Source organism: Mastigoproctus giganteus, chromosome 1 (genome assembly GCF_048544385.1).
Source record: "Mastigoproctus giganteus isolate SK-2022 chromosome 1, ASM4854438v1, whole genome shotgun sequence".
Lineage (NCBI taxonomy): Eukaryota > Metazoa > Arthropoda > Arachnida > Uropygi > Thelyphonidae > Mastigoproctus > Mastigoproctus giganteus.
Window position 1 is genome coordinate 186,356,595 of NC_143575.1, and position 24,932 is coordinate 186,381,526.

The 24,932-nt window shown below is 36.2% G+C and overlaps 1 protein-coding gene across 1 annotated transcript in view; it reads right to left on the minus strand.

The window, feature by feature from the left end:
• Nucleotides 1–24,932, minus strand: part of Acat1 (Acetyl-CoA acetyltransferase 1) — a 223,404-nt gene that overhangs the window by 62,561 nt on the left and 135,911 nt on the right. Inside the window, exon 8 of the mRNA XM_090383498.1 lies at nt 17,917–18,018. Coding sequence (XP_090239624.1) covers nt 17,917–18,018 — 102 coding nt within the window. The remainder of the gene's footprint in view (nt 1–17,916; nt 18,019–24,932) is intronic.

The following is a 24,932-nucleotide window of genomic DNA, read 5'->3' on the forward strand; positions in this document are numbered from 1 at the left end:
AAAACAGGATAATAACCTCATCCTGCACTATAATTCCTGTATATTATTTACAGAATACCGATACCTGTCCCAGCAGCAATCCTTGAAATGTTCAGAGACCTTCATGTTTGACCACACAATTGCATCTAGGTTCTTCATTACCTTTTTTCATTAGTTTTTCTTTCTTCCTGGTACAGCACAATTAGTATGTTATTGTGTGATTACTTTTACCCACATGTAGTAGTGTACATTTAGCATTAGTAGTAGTAGAAAAAAAAATACAAGAAAGCAAGCTTATACAGCATCAACCAACCAAACAAACAAAAAACAAAAAAAAAAAAAAAAGATTCTTCCCATTTCTCATACCAGTTCACTCCAATAGTTTGTGTAGTTCTTCCCTGAATTTATTTAAGCTATTAACTTCTACAAAAACAGACGGAACTTTGTTTGGATAATCATCCAAAGGAAAACTTCACATCTATTCTACAAATGTCCTTCTTCAGTTTGAATTTTTGCCCCTTCATGTCACCAGTCTGAGGAAGAGATAGAATCCCATCAGTATTGAGCTTGTTAATTCATTAAAGACCTTAAACACCTCAATCAGATCAACTTGCAAGTGCCTAGTCTCCTTCTCATAATGTAATCCAAAGATGCTCTCATAATTATGATTAAAGGTTTGCTTACCTCTTTTGCTGTTTCCTTAATGAAGCACCTGTCATTCCCAGGTGCCTCATTTACTTAGCAGAAAAGCCAGAGCATTGCATTTTTTTTTTCTTTCTCCCAAGAAATAAAAAATGACTTAAGACAGTGAGCATAGAAATTGGCTGGTTGTTGTTAATGTGAGGATTTCATGATGCACTGACTACTATGGCCAAATTGTGCCTGCATTGGAGCATTGATCAACCTATGGAACGAAATCAATCTAGAAATGCATGTATAAACTGATAATTTTTTATTAAGTAAAAAAATCTGATAAACTAGCTTCATCTCCAATAATATGAATTAGTTGCATAGGTTCATGTAAGTTAAACAATGATCTGAAATATGCAATTCTGGCCGAAAGGTAATGAGTAAAATCTCAATTAGAATGCATTTAACAGTAAGCATGGAACTGTAATGCAAGCAACGTGGGGGATGCTCTCCTAGCAATAAAAAGAGGTATATTAAATGCGTATGGCCAATTTGCACTCTCACAAGCATGAACTCTTCCTGTATGGGGGGGGGGGATAAATCTCTCAGCTGGCCACATTGAAGCCAGAGCTTGCACTTGATCATCAGGCAATGCAGCAGCAAAAACCCAAGGCATAATGTGCTGGTTCCACAGGAACACCAGATAGATGTTATTGGTGAATCTATTGTTAGGGAAATGAGAAATATATTGTGCAAAAAGGATAGGCAGAATGGGAACAAATTAGCATTAGCATTAGTAGAGGCATTTGATGCAAGAAAGTAAGCTTATGCAGCATCAGCCAAAAAAAAAAAAAATAAATAAATAAATAAATAAAAAATAACCACTTCCACTTCACCCCTCTGTTCATTCGAAATACCTGTCCAGCTGAGCCTTAAACTTATTTAGACTATCAACTTCCACGACAAGGGATGGAAGTCTGTTCCACCAACCAACCACCCGCTGGCTAAAGGCAAATTTCCTCACGTCTATCCTACATCTGTCCTTCCTCAATTTGAATTTATGCCCTCTCAGGTGATTATTCTGAGCAAGAGGAAGAATCCCATCAGCATTGAGCATGCTCAAACCATTCAAGGCTTTATACACCTCTATCAGATCACCTCGCTGGTGCCTAGTCTCCAGACACTGTAATTTGCAAAACTTAAGTCTTTCTTCGTAAGAGCACCCCTTTGTTCCATTCACTAATCTTGTTGCCGTTCTCTGTACTCGTTCCAGCAGCTCTACATCCTTCTTGAAATGAGGCCTCCAGACCTGTATACAGTACTCTAGGTGTGGCCTGACCATTGCCTTATACAAGGGAATAATCACCTCCTTATCCCTGCTAGAAAAATTCCTATATATCATCGACAATACACCATGAGCTACTCTTGCAGCCCATCTGCACTGTTCAGAAAACTTCATATGTGCCTGCACAACCGCCCCAGGTCCCTTTCATTCTCTACCACTGTCAGTGTAGTACCACAGAGTTGATACGTTGCTCTGGGGTTGCTGTTTCCCATACGTAGTACTTTACATTTGTCAACGTTAAACTTCATTTGCCACCTCTCAGCCCATCTGTTCAACCTTTCCAGATCCTGTTGCAGCAGCAGCATAGTGTCAGTAGTGTCCTTGAAAACCCTGCCAACCTTCGTATTGTCTGCAAACTTGGACATTAAGCTTGATATACCATCATCAATATCATTTATAAATACAGAAAACAATAATGGACTCAATACTGAACCCTCAGGGACTCCACTAATAACATTAGTCCACGATGAGCAGTGTCCATTGATTACCACTCTCTGTCTTCTCCCCCTCAGACACCCCTTTATCCATAGCAGCAATTTGCCTCCAATGTCACACTGCTCCAATTTGTGCAGCAGTCTTCCATGTGCAACAGTATCAAAAGCCTTTCTAAGATCCAAGTATATAATATCAAAGTTATTCCCTGCATCCAGTTCTTTTGTGACTGCATCATAGTATCCAATCAAATTGGTCAGGCAAGACTTCCCCTTAACAAAACCATGCCGTGTCCGAGCTATAACTGAAGTCTTGTCTAGATGATCCTGCAGTGCTTCTTTAACCAGTGCCTCCATTAATTTTCCTGGAACAGAAGTTAAACTCACAGGTCTACAGTTACTTGTGTCAGCCTTTGATCCTTCTTTGTGAATTGGGGTCACATTTGCGCATCTCCAGTCCATGCGAGGAAGCTCTCATAATTATGGATAAGGGTTTACTGACTTCCTTCCACTGGCTTCACTTCCTTGGATTTTATGTATTTCTTAACTAATAGCATAACCCCTCCTCCCTTCCTATCCAGTCTATCCTTTCTGTAGATGTTGTACTCCCCAAATTCCAGTTCTGCATTCATTATATCTGTGTGACACCACGTCTCTGATATCCCAACAATATCTGCCTTTGATCTTTTGAGCAATACCTCAAATTCATCAAATTTATTTACAACCCATGTGTTTATTTGTATAAACTTATGTCACACCAAACTGACTCGACACTGCTCTGTCCATCGATGTCGACTGGCTTCACTTCCTTGGACTTTATGTGTTTCTTAACTAATAGCATAACCCCTCCTCCCCTCCTGTCCTGTCTATCCTTTCTATACACATTGTATTCCCCAAATTCCAGTTCCGCATTCTTTATATCTGTGTGACACCACGTCTCTGATATCCCAACAATATCTGCCTTTGATGTTTTGAGCAATACCTCAAATTCATCAAATTTATTTACTAAACTCCTAGCATTGGTGTACACGCAAGTATACATGCACCTATTTCTATTCTTAGCTACCCTAACACAACCCATGTGCTTACTTGTACCGCAATGACTCCCAGCAGTCTCTGAAATATCGTGCATCTTATTTTCCAGGCTGCTGCTCATTCCAATAGAAGCAGTGCAAGAATCTCTTTCACCTCTGCCAGTGGCTACTGTTAATCTATTAGTCCTTGTATCACCCCAATCTAGCAGTTTTCTGACCCACCTAACTCTGCCTCGATAGCATCAGCAAACATTCTTGCACCCTTTCTTGCATATATAATCTTTCATGGGCACAAAAGATGATACAGTAAACCCCCGCTATTCGCGGTATCTGTATTCGCGGTTTCGCGTATTCGCGATCGCCGATTTAATATAAAATGAAACCTAAAAAATGTGAATTTTAAAGCGCCGTGAATATTTTCCGCCATAAAAAAACATGGGCGTGGCTAAAATTATCTTTCCCGGTCAAAACAGCGCTCAGTGGGTGGGGGGAGAGGGGTGACAAAATCGCGAGCGTGGATGTTTCTCGCTAATCCTTGTTCAATATGTGTTATGCGGAAGGTTTCGTCGTTTGGTTTTAATTTATATGCTTATAAATTGAATAAATTTATAAATTGATATGCTTACAAAAGTGATAAATCTACCGTTTTGCAGTGTAAAACAGACTTTTTCGAGTGTGTTAACGGAAGAAAGTGACTTGATTGTGGACAAGTTCTTTCTAACCCCTACAAAAATATGACTACGAATAACAAGAGAAATGTGAAAATATCAAAGAAGGTGATGACATTAGCGAATAAAATTGAGTTATTAGATAAAATTTCTAATGGTGAAAGTGTCTCCTCAGTGGCAAAACATTATAAAATCAATGACTCAACGGTACGATCAATCAAAAAATCGGAAGAAAAAATGCGCCGTAGTGTCCGTGAAAACGCACTAATTGCTTCAAAAATGTGCTCTGTAACTCGTGATGTTAAATTAGAAAAAATGGAAAAAGCTTAAAATCTGTGGATAGAAGACCGAACTCAAAATAAAATTCCGTTAAATTCACTCATCATTCGTGAAAACGCAAAACTCCTTATCAACGCTTTAGCGAAACTGGTGATAGCACTGGCGGGATAGGTTTTTTAGCTAGCAAAGACGCTGGTTTGAAAGATTTGTGTGAAATTTCTAATAAATATTACATTTAATATTAAATTGTTTCTTATTTTCATTTCGATGCCATATGCTTGCATTTCACTATGTACTGTCTATGTACATAGCCATATTATGAAGGTACATATAATACATACATAGACAAAATTTTAGACTAGTTTTTCTTATATACTTTGGAACGGAACCCCTTTATTACTATGGGAGCCATAACTCAGTATTCGCGTTTTCAGCATTCGCGGCATTTCTCAGGAACGTAACCCCCGCGAATAGCGGGGGTTTACTGTATTGTATATGTTGGCACTAATGATATTAAGAGTAGAGTTGTGGACTTACTTAAAAAGTACAGAGCAATGTTGAAAAAATGACACAAGTTAGGGTGAAATTTGAAAGTGTCTGCAATTCTGCCCAGACACGATAGGAGGGAATATATGATGCGAGCTTTGTCAATCTATTCAGCCCTGGAGAGACTCTACAAGACTCATGGGATAGATGTTCTCAGCATAATCATGATCTGCACTTAGGAATGTGCTGTAGAAGCAGGAGAGTCTGCTTCTACAGGGATGGGATAACTTAAATAGAAAGGGTGCAAGAATATTTGCTGATGCTATTGAGGCAGTGTTAGGTGAGTCGGACAATTGTTAGGTTGGGTGGGGTACACAGACTAGCAGATTAATAATAGGCAGGTGAAAGTGATTCTTGTATTGCTTCTATTGGAAAGAGCAACAGCCTGGAAAGCAAGGTGTCAGGGATATCAAGGACTGCTGGGAGTCATATGGAACAAGTAAATACATGGGATGTGTTAAGATAATTTAAGAGTAAGAACAGGTACATATATACACCAAGTATATGCAAGTACATATACTTGCACCAAGGAGCATAGTAAATAAATTTAATGAATTTGAAGTACTGGTGAAGACATCAAATGAGGACACTGTTGGGATATCAGAGATGTAGTACCACACAGATATAAGGAATGAAGAATTTGAATATGGCAACACAATAAATACAGAAAGGACAAAGTATTCAAGATATTTATTTTTTTTCAGGCAATCTCCAGGGTTTGTCCTATATGCTGCAGTTTCATCTGTAAGGCATGTGCCAAAGCCGGTGGTATATGAGAGTGTGGGTGTGTTGTGTGTGATTCTCTTGAATGTTGAGTGCCAGCATCTGGTGACTTTGCAGCCAGGGGAGTGGGGAACACCTGGTCCCCTGACCCTAGCCACGTAGAGGTACACCAAGAATCATACACCATACTCTTATTGGAGCTTTCAGGGATTACCTGAAAACCCTCCTGGGTACAGTTGAGAACTGAAACAGGAATAAGTGGGAGAAATAGGGGAGAGAGGGAGGGGAAAGGAAAAAGAGGATATGAAGTTGAGGAGAAGGAAGAGACTTCTCTAGAAAATGAAAATTAGGTGCTTAGGAAAGGTAACAGAAAAGAAGGCGACCAGCAAACCCTTTAACTAACCTGGTTAAAGAAACCTTATGTTAACCTAGGTTACCAGACTCCTTTAAAACCTTTAAAAATCAAAACAAATTTGCAGACCCCTACATAAATACATAAAAAAAAAAAAAAAATATATATATATATATATATATATATATATATATATATATATATATATATATATATATATATATACACGCACATATATATATATGAACACTTTCTGGGTTTTCTGAAAAGAAAATTCAAATGTGTGAAAACTCAACATTACTCTTATTTTTATACAGATATATAATAATAACTTTATTTATTAATTTGCTATACATAAAGGGAATAATTTGAAATATGTATACAATTATATATACTAATCGTATTGAAAATAAGTAACGTCCTATAATAAAATTTGTTGTGATTCTATCAATATATTCAGCATTAGCATTAGCTGAGGTATATGATGCAACAAAGCAAGCTTATACAGCATCAGTCAAAAAAAAAAACAAAAAAAAACCTACCCATTTCACCCATCCGATCACTCCATATATTTGTCTAGTTAAGCCTTAAATTTATTTAAGCTATCAACTTCCACAACAATAGATGGAACTCTGTTCCAGCAATCAACTACCTGCTGGCTAAAGGCAAACTTTCACACATCTATTCTACAACTGTCTTTCCTCAATTTGAATCTATGCCCCTCCAGGTTCTTAATCTGGGCAAGTGGAAGTATCCTGTCAGCATTAAGCCTGCTCCAACCATTCAAGGCCTTAAACACCCCAATCAGATCACCTCGAAGGTGCCTAGCCTCCAGATGCTGCAACATGCAAAACTTAAGCCTTTCTTCGTAAGCGATTTAAGGCCTCTCACCAATCTTGCTGCTCTTCTCTATACTCATTCTAGCAACTTTACATCCTTCCTAAAATGAGGCTTCCAGACCTCTATACAGTATTCGAGGTGTGGCGTGACCATTGCCTTATACAAAGGGATAATCACCTCCTTGTCTCTGCTAGCAAAATTCCTATATATCATTGACAAAACTCCACAACCTAATCTGGCAGCCCATCTGCACTACTCAGAAAACTTCATATCTGACTGCACAATTACCTCCAGATCTTTTTCATTCTCCACCTCTCCAAGTGTAGTACCACAGAGTTAAACTTCAGTTGCCACTTCTCAGACCATTTTTCTAACTTTTCTAGATCCTGTTGCAGTAGCATACTGTCTTCACTGTCATTAACAACCCTGCCAACCATTGTATCATCTGCATTTTTTAAGAAAATACAAACATATTACTTGATACCTTCTGAACATTTCGCAGACCATCTGGACCTGTCTACAAACCTCTCAGGGATCTTCGGACCCCAGTTTAGGAAATGCTGCAATAGAGAATTATTTTCTGTCAAAGCATTTATAATATTACCTAAACAATTAAGAATCTTAAAGAAAAGAACCATAATGACTATAGTCAAATGTGAAAGTACATACAATTTAATTAGTAACAAGAAGAGACGGTTGGAGGAAACAAAAACAACTGTCCTTGGCCATTATGACAAAATACGTACATCAATATTTAAAATAATTAAGATAGGTGTCAGATTATGATCACACACCCTGCTATCGTGGTGGCAGAGATATGTCTTCTAAAGGTCTTAATAAAATATTAAAAATTTTCACTGAACAGTATAAGCAATTGGTAGTACAAACTACACTCAGTATCAGTTCTTATTTTAGATGGTATAACTACTCAATTTTCTCACTTTCTATTAACATCAATGATAGCATTAGTAAAAGAATATGATGAAAGAAAGCAAGTTACCCCAAAGCATCAGCCAAAAAAACAAAAAAAACTTCTCGTTTCACCCATTCATTCACTCAAAAACATTTATCTAGTTCAGCCTTGAATTTATTTAAGCTGTCGACTTCCACAACGGTAGACAGAAGTTTCTTCCAGCAATCAACCACCCGCTGGCTAAAGGCAAATTTTCACACATATATTCTAAAACTATATTTCCTCAATTTGAATTTGACTCCTCAGGTCTGGAATCTGAGCAAGAGGAAGAATCCCATCAGCACTAAGCTTGCTCAAACCATTCAAGGCCTCATACAGCTCAATCAGATCACCTTGCAGGTGCCTAGTCTCCAGACAGTGCAATTTGCAGAACTTAAACATTTCTTGGAAGAGCAACCTTTGTTCCACTCACCAATTTCATTGCCATTCTCTGTAAACAATCCAACAGGTCCACTTCCTTCCTAAAATGAGGCCTCCAGACCTGTATGCAGTACTCAAGGTGTGGCTTGACTATTCGCTTATACAAGGGGATAATTACCTCCTTATCCTTGCTAGCAAAATTCCTATATATCATTGACAAGATCCCCCCCCCTCCATGAGCTACTCTTGCAGCCTGTCTGCACAGCTCAGAAAACTTCATATCTGACTGCACAATTACCCCCAGGACATTTCCATTCTCTGCTATCCTGGATGTAGTACTTTAAGTAAAAACTAAATGCAACAAGGCATCATATGTTTAAGAGTATAAATTATCTATATAATATTGGTGTAAATACACCATAGATAACTCTTAAATGAAAAAACTACTTCAGTAATGTAAAAAGGCATCATTTTATCTGTATCTCATATTGTGCTCATCCTTCACAAGTTGCCATGTAATGCACTACCTTGAATAAGTAACACTTCACTAGAAGAGAAGACTATTGTTACTTATTCTCAGTGGGCACCACCACCTAGACGGCACTGTTTCAAGGCTTATTGGCCTTTCATCAGTGGGTGGGCAGGTACCCTGGTATTGCAGACATACAATCCAGTTGTGAAAATAATCCCACAATATGAGAGATGCCAAAAGGTGTACATGATAATGTTTAAGTAAAAACTAAATGCAACGAGGCATCATATATTTAAGAGTATAAATTATCTATATAATATTGGTGTAAATACACCATAGGTAACTCTTAAACGAAAAAACTACGTTGGCAATGAAGCAATACTTATTCGAGGTAGTGCAATACATGGCAACTCTTTGTGAAGGATGAGCACAATATGAGATATAGATAAAATTATGACCTTTTACACTACTAACGTAGTTTTTTCACTTAAGAGTTATCTATGGTGTATTTACACCAATATTACATTTAGTGTAGTACTGCACAGTTGGTATGTTATTTTGGGGTTATTGCTACCCATATACAGTATTTTGCATTTCTAAATGTTAAACTTCAGTTGCCCCCTCTCAGCCGATCTGCTCAACTTTTCTAGATCCTGTTGCAGTAGCGTACTGTCCTTGCTGTCATTAACAACCCTACCAACCTTCATATTGTCTGCAAACTTGGACCTTAAGACTGATATACCTTCGTCAATATCATTGGTAATACAGAAAACAACAATGGGCCGTTGGGACCCCTGGGGGACTCAATAATTTTAGCCCACAAAGAGCAGTGTCATTTGATTACTGCTCTTTCTTCTCCCACTCAGCCATCCCTTTATCCATGACAGCAACTTGCCCTTAATGCCATACTGCCTGCTCCAATTTGTACAGTAGTCTTCCATATGCAACAGTATCAAAAGCTTTCCTAAAATCCAAGTATATGATTTAAGAATTATTTTTTTCATCCAGTTCCTTTGTGACCACATCATAGTATCCAATCAAATTGGTCAGACAAGACTTCCCCTTAACAAATTCATCTGTGTCTTGTCTAGATGATCATGCAGTGTTTTTTTAACCAGTGACTCCATTATTTTCCCTGGAACATAAGTTAAACTAACAGGTCTGTAATTACTCTTCACCTTTCATTTCCCCCTCTGTGAATTGGGGATACATTTGCACATCTCCAGTCAGTGGGGACCTCCCTTGAGTTCTAGGATGCCCTCATAATCACGGCTAAGGACCTACTTACTTCCTTTTCAGCCTTCTTTAATACAACTGGATAGATTCCATCCACCACTGGTACGTTTTTTATGTTTAACTTCAACAATATCTCCTCCACTTTGCTCTCAGTTATTACAAAATCATTTAACTTTCTGTTACAGTTTGATTAGCTTCTGGCCTTCACTTCCCTAAGAATTCCTCATGTGTGAATGTAGATGCAAAATGCTCATTCAGTCTGCCAGCTATCTGAGCAGGATCATCAACAGTCAAACCATCGATATCAAGTGGACCAATCTGATTCACCCCCCTTCCGTCTATAGTTTACAAAATTAGTAAACTTGCCCTTAATGCCATACTGCCTGCTCACGAACACCCCCTCACCCAGTATCCAACGAACCGACATATCAACAGGTTACAAATCTTTCCTCGTGTACACTATCGCAGGACCAGATCTCACTTTTATCCAAAGGATTAAATTATAATTTACCACCTCGAAAGCTGCCAAAAAAACAATGCGTAATTGATATTGAATTTGGACTTCGTAGTGTTCCACAAAAAGATATATTTATTCAACAAGTTAACCAAGTAGTGAATAACATAAAAGAAACGCGACTTCCTAAATTGAATACACATGACAGTTCAGCTTTACGAGAACTTCGAGAAAATAAGGACATTATTATACAGAGGGCAGATAAAGGAGATACAGTGGTAATACTAGATAAACATGATTATATTAATAAGTTAGATTCAGTTGTATCTGATACCTCCACTTATTGTGAAGTGGACCCGACACTGTTTACCAATTTGGTAAATCAATACAATAAAACGTTAACCACATATCGTAAAAACGACTACATTACTATGGTTCAGTTGAAGGAATTGAAGTCCAGAACATACAATATTCCTGCACTTTTTGGTCAGGTAAAATTACACAAGCCTGGATTTCCGATTCGACCTATTGTTTCCTACAGGAACTCGGCATTTTCAGCCTTAGCCACACATGTATATAACATTATAAAACCTTTTAGACAGGTTATACAATTTGGGATTAAGAATTACGATACATTATTTAATAATCTTAAAGACTGTAGACTCGGCGACAATGACAATTTATTCTCATTAGATGTTACCTCATTATATACGAATGTAAACGTTGAATACACATTAGATATTATTTGGGATATGTTAAATAAAAACTCGACACCGATTAATTATACGAAGCTGCCTATAAAGGAGATTTTTCACTTAATTAAACTATTAGTTGAGGCTAACTACATCACCTTTCGAGACAAGGTGTACAAACAAATTTTTGGATTACCAATGGGTTTGAGCCTGAGTGGCTTAATGTCAGAGATCTATCTCTCAACGATTGAGCAGATACATTTGACACCTTTTCGTCCCCGTATCACATACTATGGGAGGTATTTAGACGATGTTCTAGTTATTACCGATAGTAGTACTATCCAAGACATTTTACATTCGTTTAATAATATCCATTCTAGACTCAAATTTACATTGGAAAGGGAAGATACGGATACTAAGTCATTAAACTTTCTAAATTTCACGCTTACCCGGGACTCGAACAAAATACAATTTAGCATCTATCGAAAACCCACAAACACCGGTATGCTTCTACATTATAATAGCTACCACCCGTTCACCTACAAAAGATCGATTATCTTTAATCAATTTCTAAATGCCTATAAATATTCAACGACGGATTCTGCTTTAGACTCAGAAATACAAATATTAACTAGCAGATTCTTGAACAGGGGTTATCCCATTAACACAATAAATCGAATTAGGGTACAAGCTAAGGATAGGATACAAAATACTGCACCAATCAACAATAGTAATATCAAAAAATACTTTATTTCTGTCCCATATGTTGAACAGTGGCACAAACAGCTTAACAGATTCTTTAAAGATACCGAATTTAAAATTATAGCTAGGCCTATACGGAAGTTACACACTATACTGAACAATCGCTCGGTTCTTTCGGCGTTCGCAACACAAATTAATGATCTAGTATACAACATTTCTTGCGGTGATTGCGACTCGTCTTATCAGGGTTCCATGCGGTTTTTCTCTTAATATCCGTGTAATCAACACGAAGCCTCTGTTCGTGCTTCTCGTTCAGCAGCGTCAGAATTAGCCTTTCATGCCATTAACGAAAAACATACTTTTTATTTAACGAGGCCAAAATACTTAACGTTCAACGTAATTATACGCGACTATTAATTGCAGAAACCGTTGAAATTAAATTACACGAGAATTCTGTTAATGTTCGGCGGCCATATTTGATCTCCGATGCGTGGACCTTTACGCGCATGCGCGAAGACACATAATCACTATTTAAGTTGCAGGTTTAGCCTGATTCGTAATTTTCATTCCTGTGATCACGACAGTCGGTCGAAAAGCATTGTCAGCTTCAGGAAGGAAAATCGTTTTGATATTTTCGTTAGATTCTTTTAATTGTGTTAATTTGATTTTGATTGTGTTAAATTGATTATTTATATTTTACTTTAATTATTTATATTTTACTTTAATGTATCGGTAAGTTGTCGATTTTTTCGTTTTTTCCGTTTTAATTTCTGGAGGGTATCATACGGAAGTGTTCCACGTACTATATTGAGGTAAACTCCTCTTATTAATTTACTAATATTATTATCAACGTAGAACATATTGAGTATTACAGCTCTGATTCATACTATCTAATAAATAGTTTACAAAAGTAACAAATTCTTTACTGTTTTTCTTTGCATCTTTTGCCAAGGATTTCTCATAATCTGCCTTTGCCTCTCTAACCTCCTTTGTGACTTGATTACAGACCAGCTTTTATTTATCATAGGCTTCTGTATCACCCGATAATTTATTAAAATCAATTTACAACCTTTTTATTTAAATTGAATCTACACGCCTACCTTTAGAAAAATTAAATCCCATTTTGGCTTAAGTTAGTTATTTAACAGAACTTCATTATGTTTGCCTTGTGAGTTTTTAAAATTTATGAAAAGGAAAGAAAGATATTAATTTCAAGAAAGGTAAGTTAAGCTAATCTTTACCTGTTTTTTTTTTTTTTTTTTTCAAGAAAGGCTGGAAAAAAGTCATTTTTAGTTTTAAATAGGAGAAAAAACTACTTATGCACATACCATACCTCATTAGCATCTTGTATAGTAGAAATTTGTGATAAGACTTTTAGGTCTACTGGGATAAGGTAAAAAAACAAGTAGAATATTAAAAAAAAGGAAAAACTGAAGTTTCCTGTACTGATTGCATTACACTCGATATCATTTGTGGGGAGAGGGAACCACACAAAAAGAGTAGGTTAATAAGTTGGCCAAAATAAACAGATTCACAGAAAAACATCATTCTCTACTTAAAAGAGCATTGACAATTATTACTAGATTATTATATCTACAACTTACTGATCACGCTAACGTACCATGAACTGTAGATACAATAATATTTATGTAGGGGTTCCTTCAGAGTAAAAAGGTTGAGAAAGGCTGCTGTAGATAATGGTGTGCAATCTATGACTGACATCGCCAAACAGTTCAGCATTCCTAAGAGTACTGTGTTCACTATTCTGAAAGATCAGAAAAAGATTAAAAGTTTAGAGAAATCTGCTACACTGGGTAGGATTCGAATATGAAAGGCGAAGCATCTGGATCTTGAAAAGGTACTTTTGGAATGGCTAATGATGATGTGTGCAAAAAACGTTCCCGTATATTACTATCTAGTGGGAACTTTTAAAAACTAAGGCTGAATCATTTGCACATAAAATAGAAGAATTTAAAAGTTCAGATGGATGGAGCCAGAAATTTAAGACTCGTCATGGGCTGTCTTTCAAAAAAGTGTGTGGCGAAAGTGCAGCCGTGGATATTGACACTACAAATAAATGGAAGAAAAATCATTTAAAAATGTTTTGCTGACATACGACCACAATGACATCTTCAATGCTGATGAAACTAGACTCTTTTTTAAATTGCTACTGGATAAAACATTTAAAAGCGAGAAATGTAGTGGCAGAAAAAAGGCCAACCAACGGATTACCATTCTCCTAGCAGCAAACATGTCTGGTACAGACAAGTTCCCTTTTTTAATCATTTGAAAATCCCAGAAGTGTCAATGCTTTAAAGGTATGAAGACATTACTGACTATGTATCGAGCAAACTAAAAGACATAGATCACAAATCTATGAAGAATAGATCAGAGACTTAGATCGCAAGAATAGAAAAATAGAAAGAATATAAAAATTTTGCTGCTGAATTGTAACTCTTCTAATTGAATATTTGCTCAGATTCGGCTATTACAATTATTCCTATATGGATTAAATCCTGTTTTCCTTATTCTTTCTTAAGTAATTGTCATTTATCTAAATCACAGGTTTTCCAATTATTTGCTAAGGCTGTTCAAGATATTGCAATTGTCTTGGATTCACATCTTAAACTTTTTATATCTTCACTAAAGTTTGCAACAGTTGAAAACAAGCCACTCCAAACTTGATTTTGTAAAGGCTAAGAGCAGAAAACTCGCTTCTTGTACTAATGCCAGTCAAGCTTCCTGGTCAGTTCCCAAAGCTATTAGCCACAACTTTCTGTTCACCCATTCTTTCCATCTCTGTTGTATCCTCATCTACATATAAAGATGACTTATTAACATCCCACTTTTCCACTAACCCTTCCATCAGTGATCTTGGTAAATCACCTCCTACTACACTAAACAGGCCATAAGAAGAATCCTGAACGATCTTAATGCCAAGACGGTACAGTTCCTCATGGAATTTCTTCTCTGATTCTCTAAACTGTGTAGTGCCTACTCCTGTTCTGTGTCACCTTTTACACTGCCTTATTTCACTGGTCATTTTCTTTCTGCATGAAAATTTACTTATATCCAGCTGATTCCTAAAAAGGATGATCATTCTCTCCCCTCCAATTATTTTCCCACTGCACTTACAGTTACACTTTGTTTTTTATGTTTCCTTACTTAATCTATAGAGGGCAGTAAATTAACATAACATAAGATTTGATTTGTTCTTTACTTCTTTTTGTGTTCAGGATTGCACATGGACATCCATTCACATTTGGCTGGATAGCTGTCAACGAATGAAATATAATCCTTTTTGTAGTACACAATTGCTAATGCCCATTGAAAAGGCGGTACTTGTGAGTCCTTGGGATTTTAATTTTATTATCCTGTCTTGGGATTTTAATTTTATAGGTAAATGATACTCGTGCTTCAGTGGCTGTGGGCTGCATCTCCTTATGTCATGCACTTGCAGTGCTGGGGGTAATTGTCACTTGTTTTATTTTATTTGAATATTGGTGTGTATCAGTAACAATATTACACCTCCCTAAGAATTTACCATAATTGTAGCATTTACTGTTTGGTGGTAGATAGTGATTCTTTTTTATAAGTTCTGCCCTAGTTTTGTAGACATAACCTTGTTTGTCTAATTGTAATTAAGAAAGGTACATTGTTAAACTAAAAGTAAATAAGGCACTTGGAGCGACAGAATCTATACAATTATATTAAAAGAAGCAGCAAAAGCAGTAAGCAAACCTTTAGTCATAACCTATGAGAGCATCCTTACATTCAGGGGAAGTTCCTGCAGGCTAAAGATGTAGGAATCTCTCACCTATTCAAAAAGGGTGATCAAATGGCAAAGTGAGTAATTACAGATCTGTAAACCTGAGTTCCATTAAGGGAAAATAATGGAAACAGTGATCATGAAAGTAATGAAGGATCATCTTGACAGGAACGTAGTTATATGACAATCATAGCACAATTTTGTTAAGAGGAAATACTGTCTGAGTAATATTATTAGCTATTATGAAACAGTAACAAAGTAATTGGATGCATAAAAAAACTTTTGATACTTTTCTACTATAAAAATTGGAGCAGTGTAGCATTAGTTACTGCTATAGATAAAGGGATGGTTGAATGGCAGAAGACAGTGGTTATTAATGGATACTGTTCTTCACGGACTAATGTTATTAGTGGAGTCCCTTGGGGTTCAGTGTATTGTTTCCCACATTTATTAACAATGTTAATGAAGACATATCAAGCTTACTGTCTAATTTGCAGATGATTAATAACAGGAATCAGTGTATGCTACTGCAACAAGACCTAGCTAGAAAATTTAGACAGATGAACTGAAAATTGGTTTAGCATTAATAAATGCAAAGTGCTGCATGTGGCATTAATCCCACAATAACAAACCAGTTTGGTACCACAATCAAGAAAAAGGCCTAGGGATAACTGTAGCGTCCGAGACAAAGTTCTCTGAGCAGTGCAGGTAGGCTGCGAGGACAGCCTACCTGCTGTTCTGTTGATAACATGCAGGAATTCTGCCAGCAGAGACAAGGAGGTAATAATCCTGTTGTATAAGGCAGTGGTAAGACTTTATCTTGAATACTGCATACAGACCTACTAACCTCATTTTAGAAAGGATACGGATGTGATGGAATGCATGCAGAGAAGTACAACAAGAGTATTTAATACATGGGCACAAACTGAAGTCTTACCAAGAAAGACTTCAGTTTAGCAAATTGCAGCACCTGGAACTAGTCATCTGCAAGAAGACCAGATTGAAGTGTTTAAGGGTTTAAATGCATTCAGTAAACTAAATATTGATAGCATCCTTACTCTTGCTCATATGACACATATAAGGAACATAATATAAATTGAAATAAGAATGGCCGAAGGATATACATATGTGCAAAAATTTGCTTTCAGTCAGGGAGTAACTGATCATTGCAACAAACTTCCATCTAGCGCTATAGTAAAGTGAATAGTCTGAATAAATTTAAATCTATATAATATTGGTGTAGATAAACCATAGACAACTCTTAAAGAAAAACTACAGTAGTAGTGTGAAAGGCATCATTTCATATTGTGCTCATCCTTCACAACGAGTTTCCCATGCATTGCACTACCTCAAATAAGTATGGCACCATTTCAAAGCTAGTTGGCTTTTCATTGGTGGGTGGGCAGCTACCCTGGTATTGCAAACATGACACCCCAGTTGTGAAGTTAATCACACAATATGAGAGATGCCAAAAGGTTTATGTGATAATATTTAAATAAAACTAAATGCAACTAAGCATAATATTTTAAGATTCTATATCTATATAATATCGGTGTAGATACACCATAGACTACTCTTAAAGAAAACCTACGGTAGTAATCATGTTTGTTGATGATATATCATGAGTAAAACTGACACTAGCAGTTTCTGCATGGTTAAAAACTTTATTTTTTGTGTGTAATGTATCGTTTCATCTGTATCTCATATTGTGCTCATACCAGGGTACCTGCCCACCCACCGATGAAAAGCCAACTAGCTTTGAAATGGTGCTGTCTGGATGGTGGTGCCCACTGAGAATAAGTAATAATAGTCGTCTCTATTAGTGAAGCATTCTTATTTGAGGTAGTGAATACATGGGCAACGTGTTGTGAAGGATGAGCACAATATGAGACACAGATGAAATGATGCCTTTCACACTACTACAGTAGTTTTTCTTTAAGAGTTGTCTGGTGTATCTACACTGATATTATATAGATATAGAATCTTAAACCCTTAAAATATTATGCCTAGTTGCATTTAGTTTTATTTGAATAAATTTAAAGGATGAAGCAAATGACTAGAGGAGATAGTCAGATGATGTGGTAGTTTTGTTTGCTGATGCTGTATAAGCTTGCTTACTTGTAAAATCTGCCAATATTAATAATGTCAACTAAGTTGTATTTTTCTTCAGTGAAGTGTTTATTAGTCATATTAAAAACACTACATTATTGTCAAATTGAAAAATCTTGATATTTTATGTACAGAATTTGTCTTGTCAAATAAAATGCCCAAATGAATAAATGCAGCTTATTTTTTATCTTCACAATGATGCACAAATTAAGTATTCAGGCAACTATTATCTCAAAAGTTTTCAACAAATTATTTCCTCATTCACAGAAATTCATATTCCATTTTTTATTAAACCAATAAATTTGCAATTCTGCACACATACCTGAGCTGAAGCTGCTGTTCTTTTATAACTCTGAATAGCATATTCATCTTGTGCTCGTCTTGAAATATCATATTTCTTTGCTGTGACCTCAGCACAAGTTCCCTGTAAAATTTTTAAGTTAAAAAATAAGTATACTTGTAAATAAATTTTAAAGTACTCAATTTTTAAGAAGCCTCCAAAACATTAGGAGAATGGCTGCCCAATGGCTTTACCGTTTATAAAAGAAATTATAAATAAAATCACATTGCTGGCTGCCCATTCAGCATTTTTATTCCCATTTCTTCTGACAGGTGTACGCCAGATGGTTGAAAGACACTGGTCAACAAGAAGGCACTATTATCATCACATGATATTAAAATTTAGAACTACTTGCATACAGTGCAGGCAGAAATGTGAGTGAAAACTGTTTTGTCATTATGTTGTATCACTGCATGTGTTTTGTTTTAAACCCAAATATACGTTTATCATATATGCATTATATATGAGAAATTATGGGAGTGAAGTTGAAAAAAAATGTAATTAAAGATGTTGAAATTTCACGTGTTCATTTAAAGAAAAAACTTTCTAGCCTACAGGCCAGTAAGGCTCCTGGGGTTGATGGCATATACCTTATAATATTAAGAGAGGCAGCAAGTGAGTGCATTGAACCACTGAGGCTAATTATGACAGCATCACTGGATTCGAGCACCACTAATTCTATTGGACTGGAAAAGTGCTGATGTATCTCCAATACATAAAGGAGGTTCTAAGAGTGAAGTGGGGAATTACTGGCCGGTCAGTCTAACTTCAGTAGTAGGGAAAATCATAGAGACAATGATCAAGGGTGGAATTCAGGATTTAGACAGAAATAAAATTCTGAGGGATACCCAGCATCATTTTGTAAAGGGAAAATCATGTTTAACTAATCTGGTTGTTTAACTAATTTATTCAAATTTCAGCAAAGAATATGACTCAGTCCCACATAAACGATTACTTTATAAACTGGAACAGTTTGGAATCACAGGGAAAATCTTTAGATGAATAGCTGGATGGCTTCAGGGCAGGGGGCAGAGGGTTGTGATAAATGGTTATTGCTCAGATTGGGTTGATGTATGAAGTGGGGTTTCCCAAGGATCAGTATTAGGACCACTGATGTTTTTGATTTTCATAAATGACACTGATGAAGGGATAGAGGGCGGGATGTCTAAATTTGCAGATGATGTAAAGATTGCCGCCAAGCAGAGCTGCTTCAGAATGACCTAGATAGACTTCAGGGATGGTCAGAAAAATGGCAGCTATGCATTATTCCAGCAAAGTGTAAGGTATTGCATCTGGAGAACAGTAACCCCAAAATAATTTATACACTTGTTTATTTAAAGAAAAAACTTAATAGTCTTCTCTATTAGTGAATTAGTTCAACTCCACTTGGTGGAGTTGAACTAAAGCCGGTAGTGGAGGAAAGAGACTTGGGTGTTACAATATGGTTAGACATGAAGTTCTCCAAGCATTGTAGACAGGTTGCAAGGCAGGCCCATGGTGTCCTATCGATGATTTATCCAACAATTACTAGTAGAGATAAGGACGTCATAATACCATTATATAAGGCTATTATTAAACCACACTTGGAATACTGTGTTCAATATGAAGACGGCACCTAAAGAAAGACATTGTGCTTTTTGAAAGGGTTCAAAGACAGTTTAACTTGCCTGATAAGATCGGCAAAAGGGCACCCATATGAGGAAAGTCTTCGAATATGTGGGTTGCACAGCTTGGAAAATAAGTGCCTTAGAGGAGACTTTTTTAGTGTTAAAGATATTAAGCAGCCCACTCATAATTAGCTAAACTGCAGAAATTAACTAAGTAATGTCATAAGTAAAATTCCTTGTGAACTACACATTTGAACTTAGCTCCTGTCATGATTTTTTCAGCAAAATGCACAGTCAGACATTGTCTAAGAAGAGGTGATGATGCTCAGCTAAGTTTGCACATTATTTCAAATAATTACTTGAGAAAAAAAGGCATTCTACATTTTAGAAAAATGTTTAAAAGAGTAGCAAAGTGACAAAATGAACCAGACGTTAATTGGCTAGAAACAACTGGCAACACTGTAAAGATAATGACTGGTATCATATTAAACACTTGCTTCTGGCAGATGTGTAAGTGGCATATACCACCTTTAATCTTATGGGGTGTTAAACTGCAGAGAATGAAAACTAGCAGCCTAAGGATGACAAGTAGATTCTTACCAACGAAGGCACTAGAGTTCATTTGTGGCTTACTCACCATTGGATTTAATCTTCAAAGATTAAAAACAGAAGCGAGCTACAGAATTCATCCATCTATGCATAACAGTCATCGGTATTCAGTAGAGAAAACCACAAGAGCTCTTGCCTCAACCCAACATGGATAGAAATAGCAACAGAAGACATGTAAGTGGGAATGGAAAGAAATGTTTTTTTCCCCCATCCAAGGTAGGGGTGTCAGCAAGAAGAAGAGGGGCAACAGAAGTTGGGAAGAGTACAGCACAGTGGGTTGTTGTCCTCCATGGGTGATTTGGGTAGAAATAATATGTTATCCAACACCCAAAGAGTGTATGTCAACCTAAACCCAATGCCTACAGAATGCTGGAATAAATTAATGTATGCGAGATTGTCTGCTAATCATGTTCACTATTTTCTAATAGTGAAGACGATTCTTTCTTCTTTCGTAATAACATCTGGTCAGTTCTCAGTATTAAAGTGAACAAAACTAGTGCTGCAAATATCTACTACTGCATCTATTAATTTTGATAACACCACGAATTATTGGAGATCTGTCCACAAAAAAAATTCAAATTTGAAAATGATGCACTGCCAATTGATGACATTTTTGCTACTTCAGCATTTATAAGAACATAACTTTTCAAAGGCAACTTGTGCTTCACAATCACATGCAGCAATAAAGTACTTCCTCACCGAAGAAAAGAAAAGAATCTTCAGCTCTTGTTTTCGACTCTCCACAATCATGGCCAAGAAACATCCGTGACAGACAGAACCAGTTGTGTGGCCAATTTATTAAGAAAGGAGCTCACCCAACAAGAATTTCAGCTGAGCGTTATTTCAGGTTACATAACATTCAAGATATCTGGAAGTAACAATCTCAGTATATGGATGCATGGTATGTTAAATTAAAGAGCTATGTTCAGATTTTCAAATGGTATAGCATTTAAAAGAAACAAACAAATTGCTTTATTCAAGCCAGACAAGAGAAGCATGAATAAACTTTCTTCAAGAGTAAGGATATTATTAGTATTCAGTTTTAGTAATGGCAAATAATAAAAAAAAAAAATCCTACCACACCCATGGACACCAGTAGGATATTTTGAAAGGTGGAGCAAAAAAACAAACAAAATAAAAACTACAATAGAACGTCAATTATCTGAACCACTGCCCAAAAAAATTACAGTATCTACTTTTAGTGCTCTGGTTGTTATGCTGAAATATTACTCCTACCGCTTGATGCATTCATTTCCGATTATTTATTTGAAGATATATGCAGCGCAGCACAGAAATAGTCTTAATTTGTCATCACAGGAGTTAAAAATCAAATGTTGGATTTAACTACTGTGTAGACCCAGAATAGTCTCCTGTGACCTTGTTGCGTCATTGTCTGTTGTACCATTGTGAGCATGGGAGTATGGTGGGGGCGGTTAGCTTTCACTCTGCTGCGAGCCACTGTAGTGTGAAGTTATTTCAGGTGTTTTGTTTCAAATTACTAAATGATCAAGTTTTTGTTCATGGCTATTTCAAAGTGAAATATTGTGTCATTTTGCTTTTTAATTTTAATACTGCTGCCCATTTTTGTTAATAATGGCATCTACAGACAAAAGAAACCACAATGTGTTGTCAATAGAAGACAAGATAATTATTAACAGACTCGAAAAGGAAGAAACTGGTGTATCTCTTGCTAAGATTTTTAACGTTGGTAAAGCAACCATATCTGACATAAAGAGCAGAAAAAAAAAATGAAATTTTGAAGTTTACTTCAAAGTTGGACAATGTACACTTTGCTCAAAAAAAAAAAAAAAAAGGAAAACTATGAACAAAGCTTGTGATGACAAATTAGAAGAAGTTGTTTATTTATGGTTTCTACAAAAGAGAAGTCAAGATGAATCAATTTCTGGACCTCTGTTATGGGAAAAAGTTTTACAACTGAATCAAAATTTTAAAAGCCCATCTGAATTTAAAGCCAGTACAGGATGGCTAAAAAATTTCAAATCTCGTCTTGGTGTAAGGGAACTTGAAATTCAAGGAGAAGCTTCATCAGGTAATGTCCCGGAAGCAGAAGTTTTAAAGAGTCTTTTTTGAAATGGCAGAGGAAGAAGGTTTGCCAAGGATGACATTTACAATGCAGATGAAACTGATCATAATTGGAAGTCACTCCCTTATAAATCACTTGCATCATGACACAAAATCGCTGCTTCTTGTTTCAAAGCAACAAACAGCATGTTACAGTTATGGTGTGTGCAAATGCAAGTGAACAGAATGTTTTACCATTGTTGGTGATTGGGAAATCCAAGAATCCAAGTGCCTACCAGTAAGATATAAAGGAAAGAAAAATGCTTGGATGAATTCCAATGTTTTTGTGGATTGGTTTAGCCAAGTTTTTATTCTGTGTGAAATGAGGGTAAAACTGGTAAATTTTCTTAATTACTTATAATGCACCATCCCACACTCCTCTTGAAAAAATGAATTTAATTGATGAGAATTTCATTGTCAGGTTTTTACCCCCAACTGTTACAGCCCTGCTGCAGCCAATGGATCAAGGTGTTAAAAAGAAAAACTAAAAAAGATGTACAAAATACAAGTCTTGCATCACTTGCTGCTACCAGAGGAAGATGAAAAGAGCGTGGTTGAGTTTTCAAAGCAGCTCAATATTAAGGATGTTAGCAGGTGCCTGGAACATGTTCTTAATTATTGATAATACATAATCCCACACTCCTCTCGAAAAAATTAATTCAATTGACGAGAATTTCATTGTCAGATTTTTACCCCCCAAATATTACAGCCCTGCTGCAGCCAATGGATCAAGGTGTTAAAGAAAAACTAAAAAAAAAAAAAAAAAAAAAAAAGATGCACAAAATACAAGTCTTGCATCACTTGCTGCTACCAGAGGAAGATGAAGAGAGCGTGGTTGAGTTTTCAAAGAAGCTCAATATTAAGGATGTTAGCAGATGCCTGGAACATGTTATCAGAAAGAAATCTGAAAAAAGCATGGCGTAAACTTTGGGGTGCTGCCAAAGAGGCGGTCACACATGTGCAAAATTTTAATGAAGATGTAGGTGAGATTGTAACTTTATTTCAAGGGATTCCCAGGTTTTCCGAGTGTGGGCAAGATAATGCAGAGGCATAGCTAAACAACAATGTTGATGATGCTGGTTATCCATATATTAACTGAAGAAGAAATTGTTGCTTTGGTCCAGGATGAAGAACGTGCTGACTTTAACCAAGGTGATTCCGATGATGATGAAGAAGAGGGGAACAATGCCTGCTCACACAGACAAAAGAAGCCAGTGAAGGCTAGAAACTGCAATGGCATGGTGTGAGCAACTGTCTGAATGCAGTTCTAAGGAGATATTGCTATTAAAGAGGATGGGAGACCTCACCACGAAAAAAGGAGAATCTCGCATGGTTCAAAGAAAAATTCAAGATTACAAATTTTAAAAAATAAACCTTCCCAAGATTCATTATACTCACCACGACCTCACCACGAAAAAAGGAGAATCTCGCATGGTTCAAAGAAAAATTCAAGATTACAAATTTTAAAAAATAAACCTTCCCAAGATTCATTATACTCTTATTTGTGTGCAATTTTGTTTATTTCTGTTTATATACAAAAAAAAAGAAAAAAAAAAGTGCGATTTATAGTTGAAACCATGTAAAACAATTAAGTAAGTTCAAAATAAATGTAATACATAATATACACTGTTTCTTCAAAACGTTTTGGGTTATTATTTACAAACCATTTCTTAAATCAATTACTTTTTGTAATACTTCATATTTCAAAATACAGTAGCAATAACCTTGCATATAATAATTTAATTGTAGGCCTAATTACATTCTGTTTCGTATAAATGAGTATTCTCATGTATGTTTGATTATTTGAACCTTGGTCCCAATTAGTTTGGATAATTGACATTCTACTGTATTACATTAGGGTCACCTGGTAAGTTATTACATATACTCATGTGTATTACGTCTGTAAATTGCGTGTGTTCTCTAGTTGATTTGCCTGTTTTTCTTGATGAAAAAATCCTATCTACACCTGAGACTTACTAACCCAGCCACAGAGTGAAAAAAAACCCATAAAAGTTCCTTGTGTCAATGACGGGATTCAAACCCGGGCAATTTCCACTCGGTGTGGGGAAGACAGTGACGATACCTTAATTAAATCAAGTTTGACTGATTTACAGGTACAGCCGAGCCAACATTTCATGATCGGTGGGAGAAAGTACTGTGCAGTCTACACAGTACAGTGTGCACATTCGGGCAGAGTGAAAAAGAAAATGGTGCGAAATTTCGTCATTGGCAATGAAGATTTTATGAATGCAACTATACCAAACTATATTCGCAGAGGAGCTGAGAAGACTGCAATTTTTATTTAAAGATAATGACAAAAATTAAAGGGGTCTAATTCTGTTTTGCAAGAGTTATTTTAATTTTGTTCTTGTTTATATAAATAATTTGAATTAATATTTGTTTTATTTGTTTTTTTTGTAGAATTTGTATTGTTATAATATGTTTAAATAAATTAATGATAATATTAAAAATTGTTTATTATTTCGACATCTAAAGGTGGCGCGCTTGCACCACCTTGCACCATGCTGCCAGCACCCATGCCACACCCGTCTATCACCTCCAAGAATTTGATTCATTTCTTGATTTAATTCAAAAGCCATTCACTTCCACAACAGATGGAAGCCTGTTCCAGCAATCAACCACCCACTGACTGAAGACAAATTTCCAGACACCTATGCTGCAACCATCCTTCTTCAACTT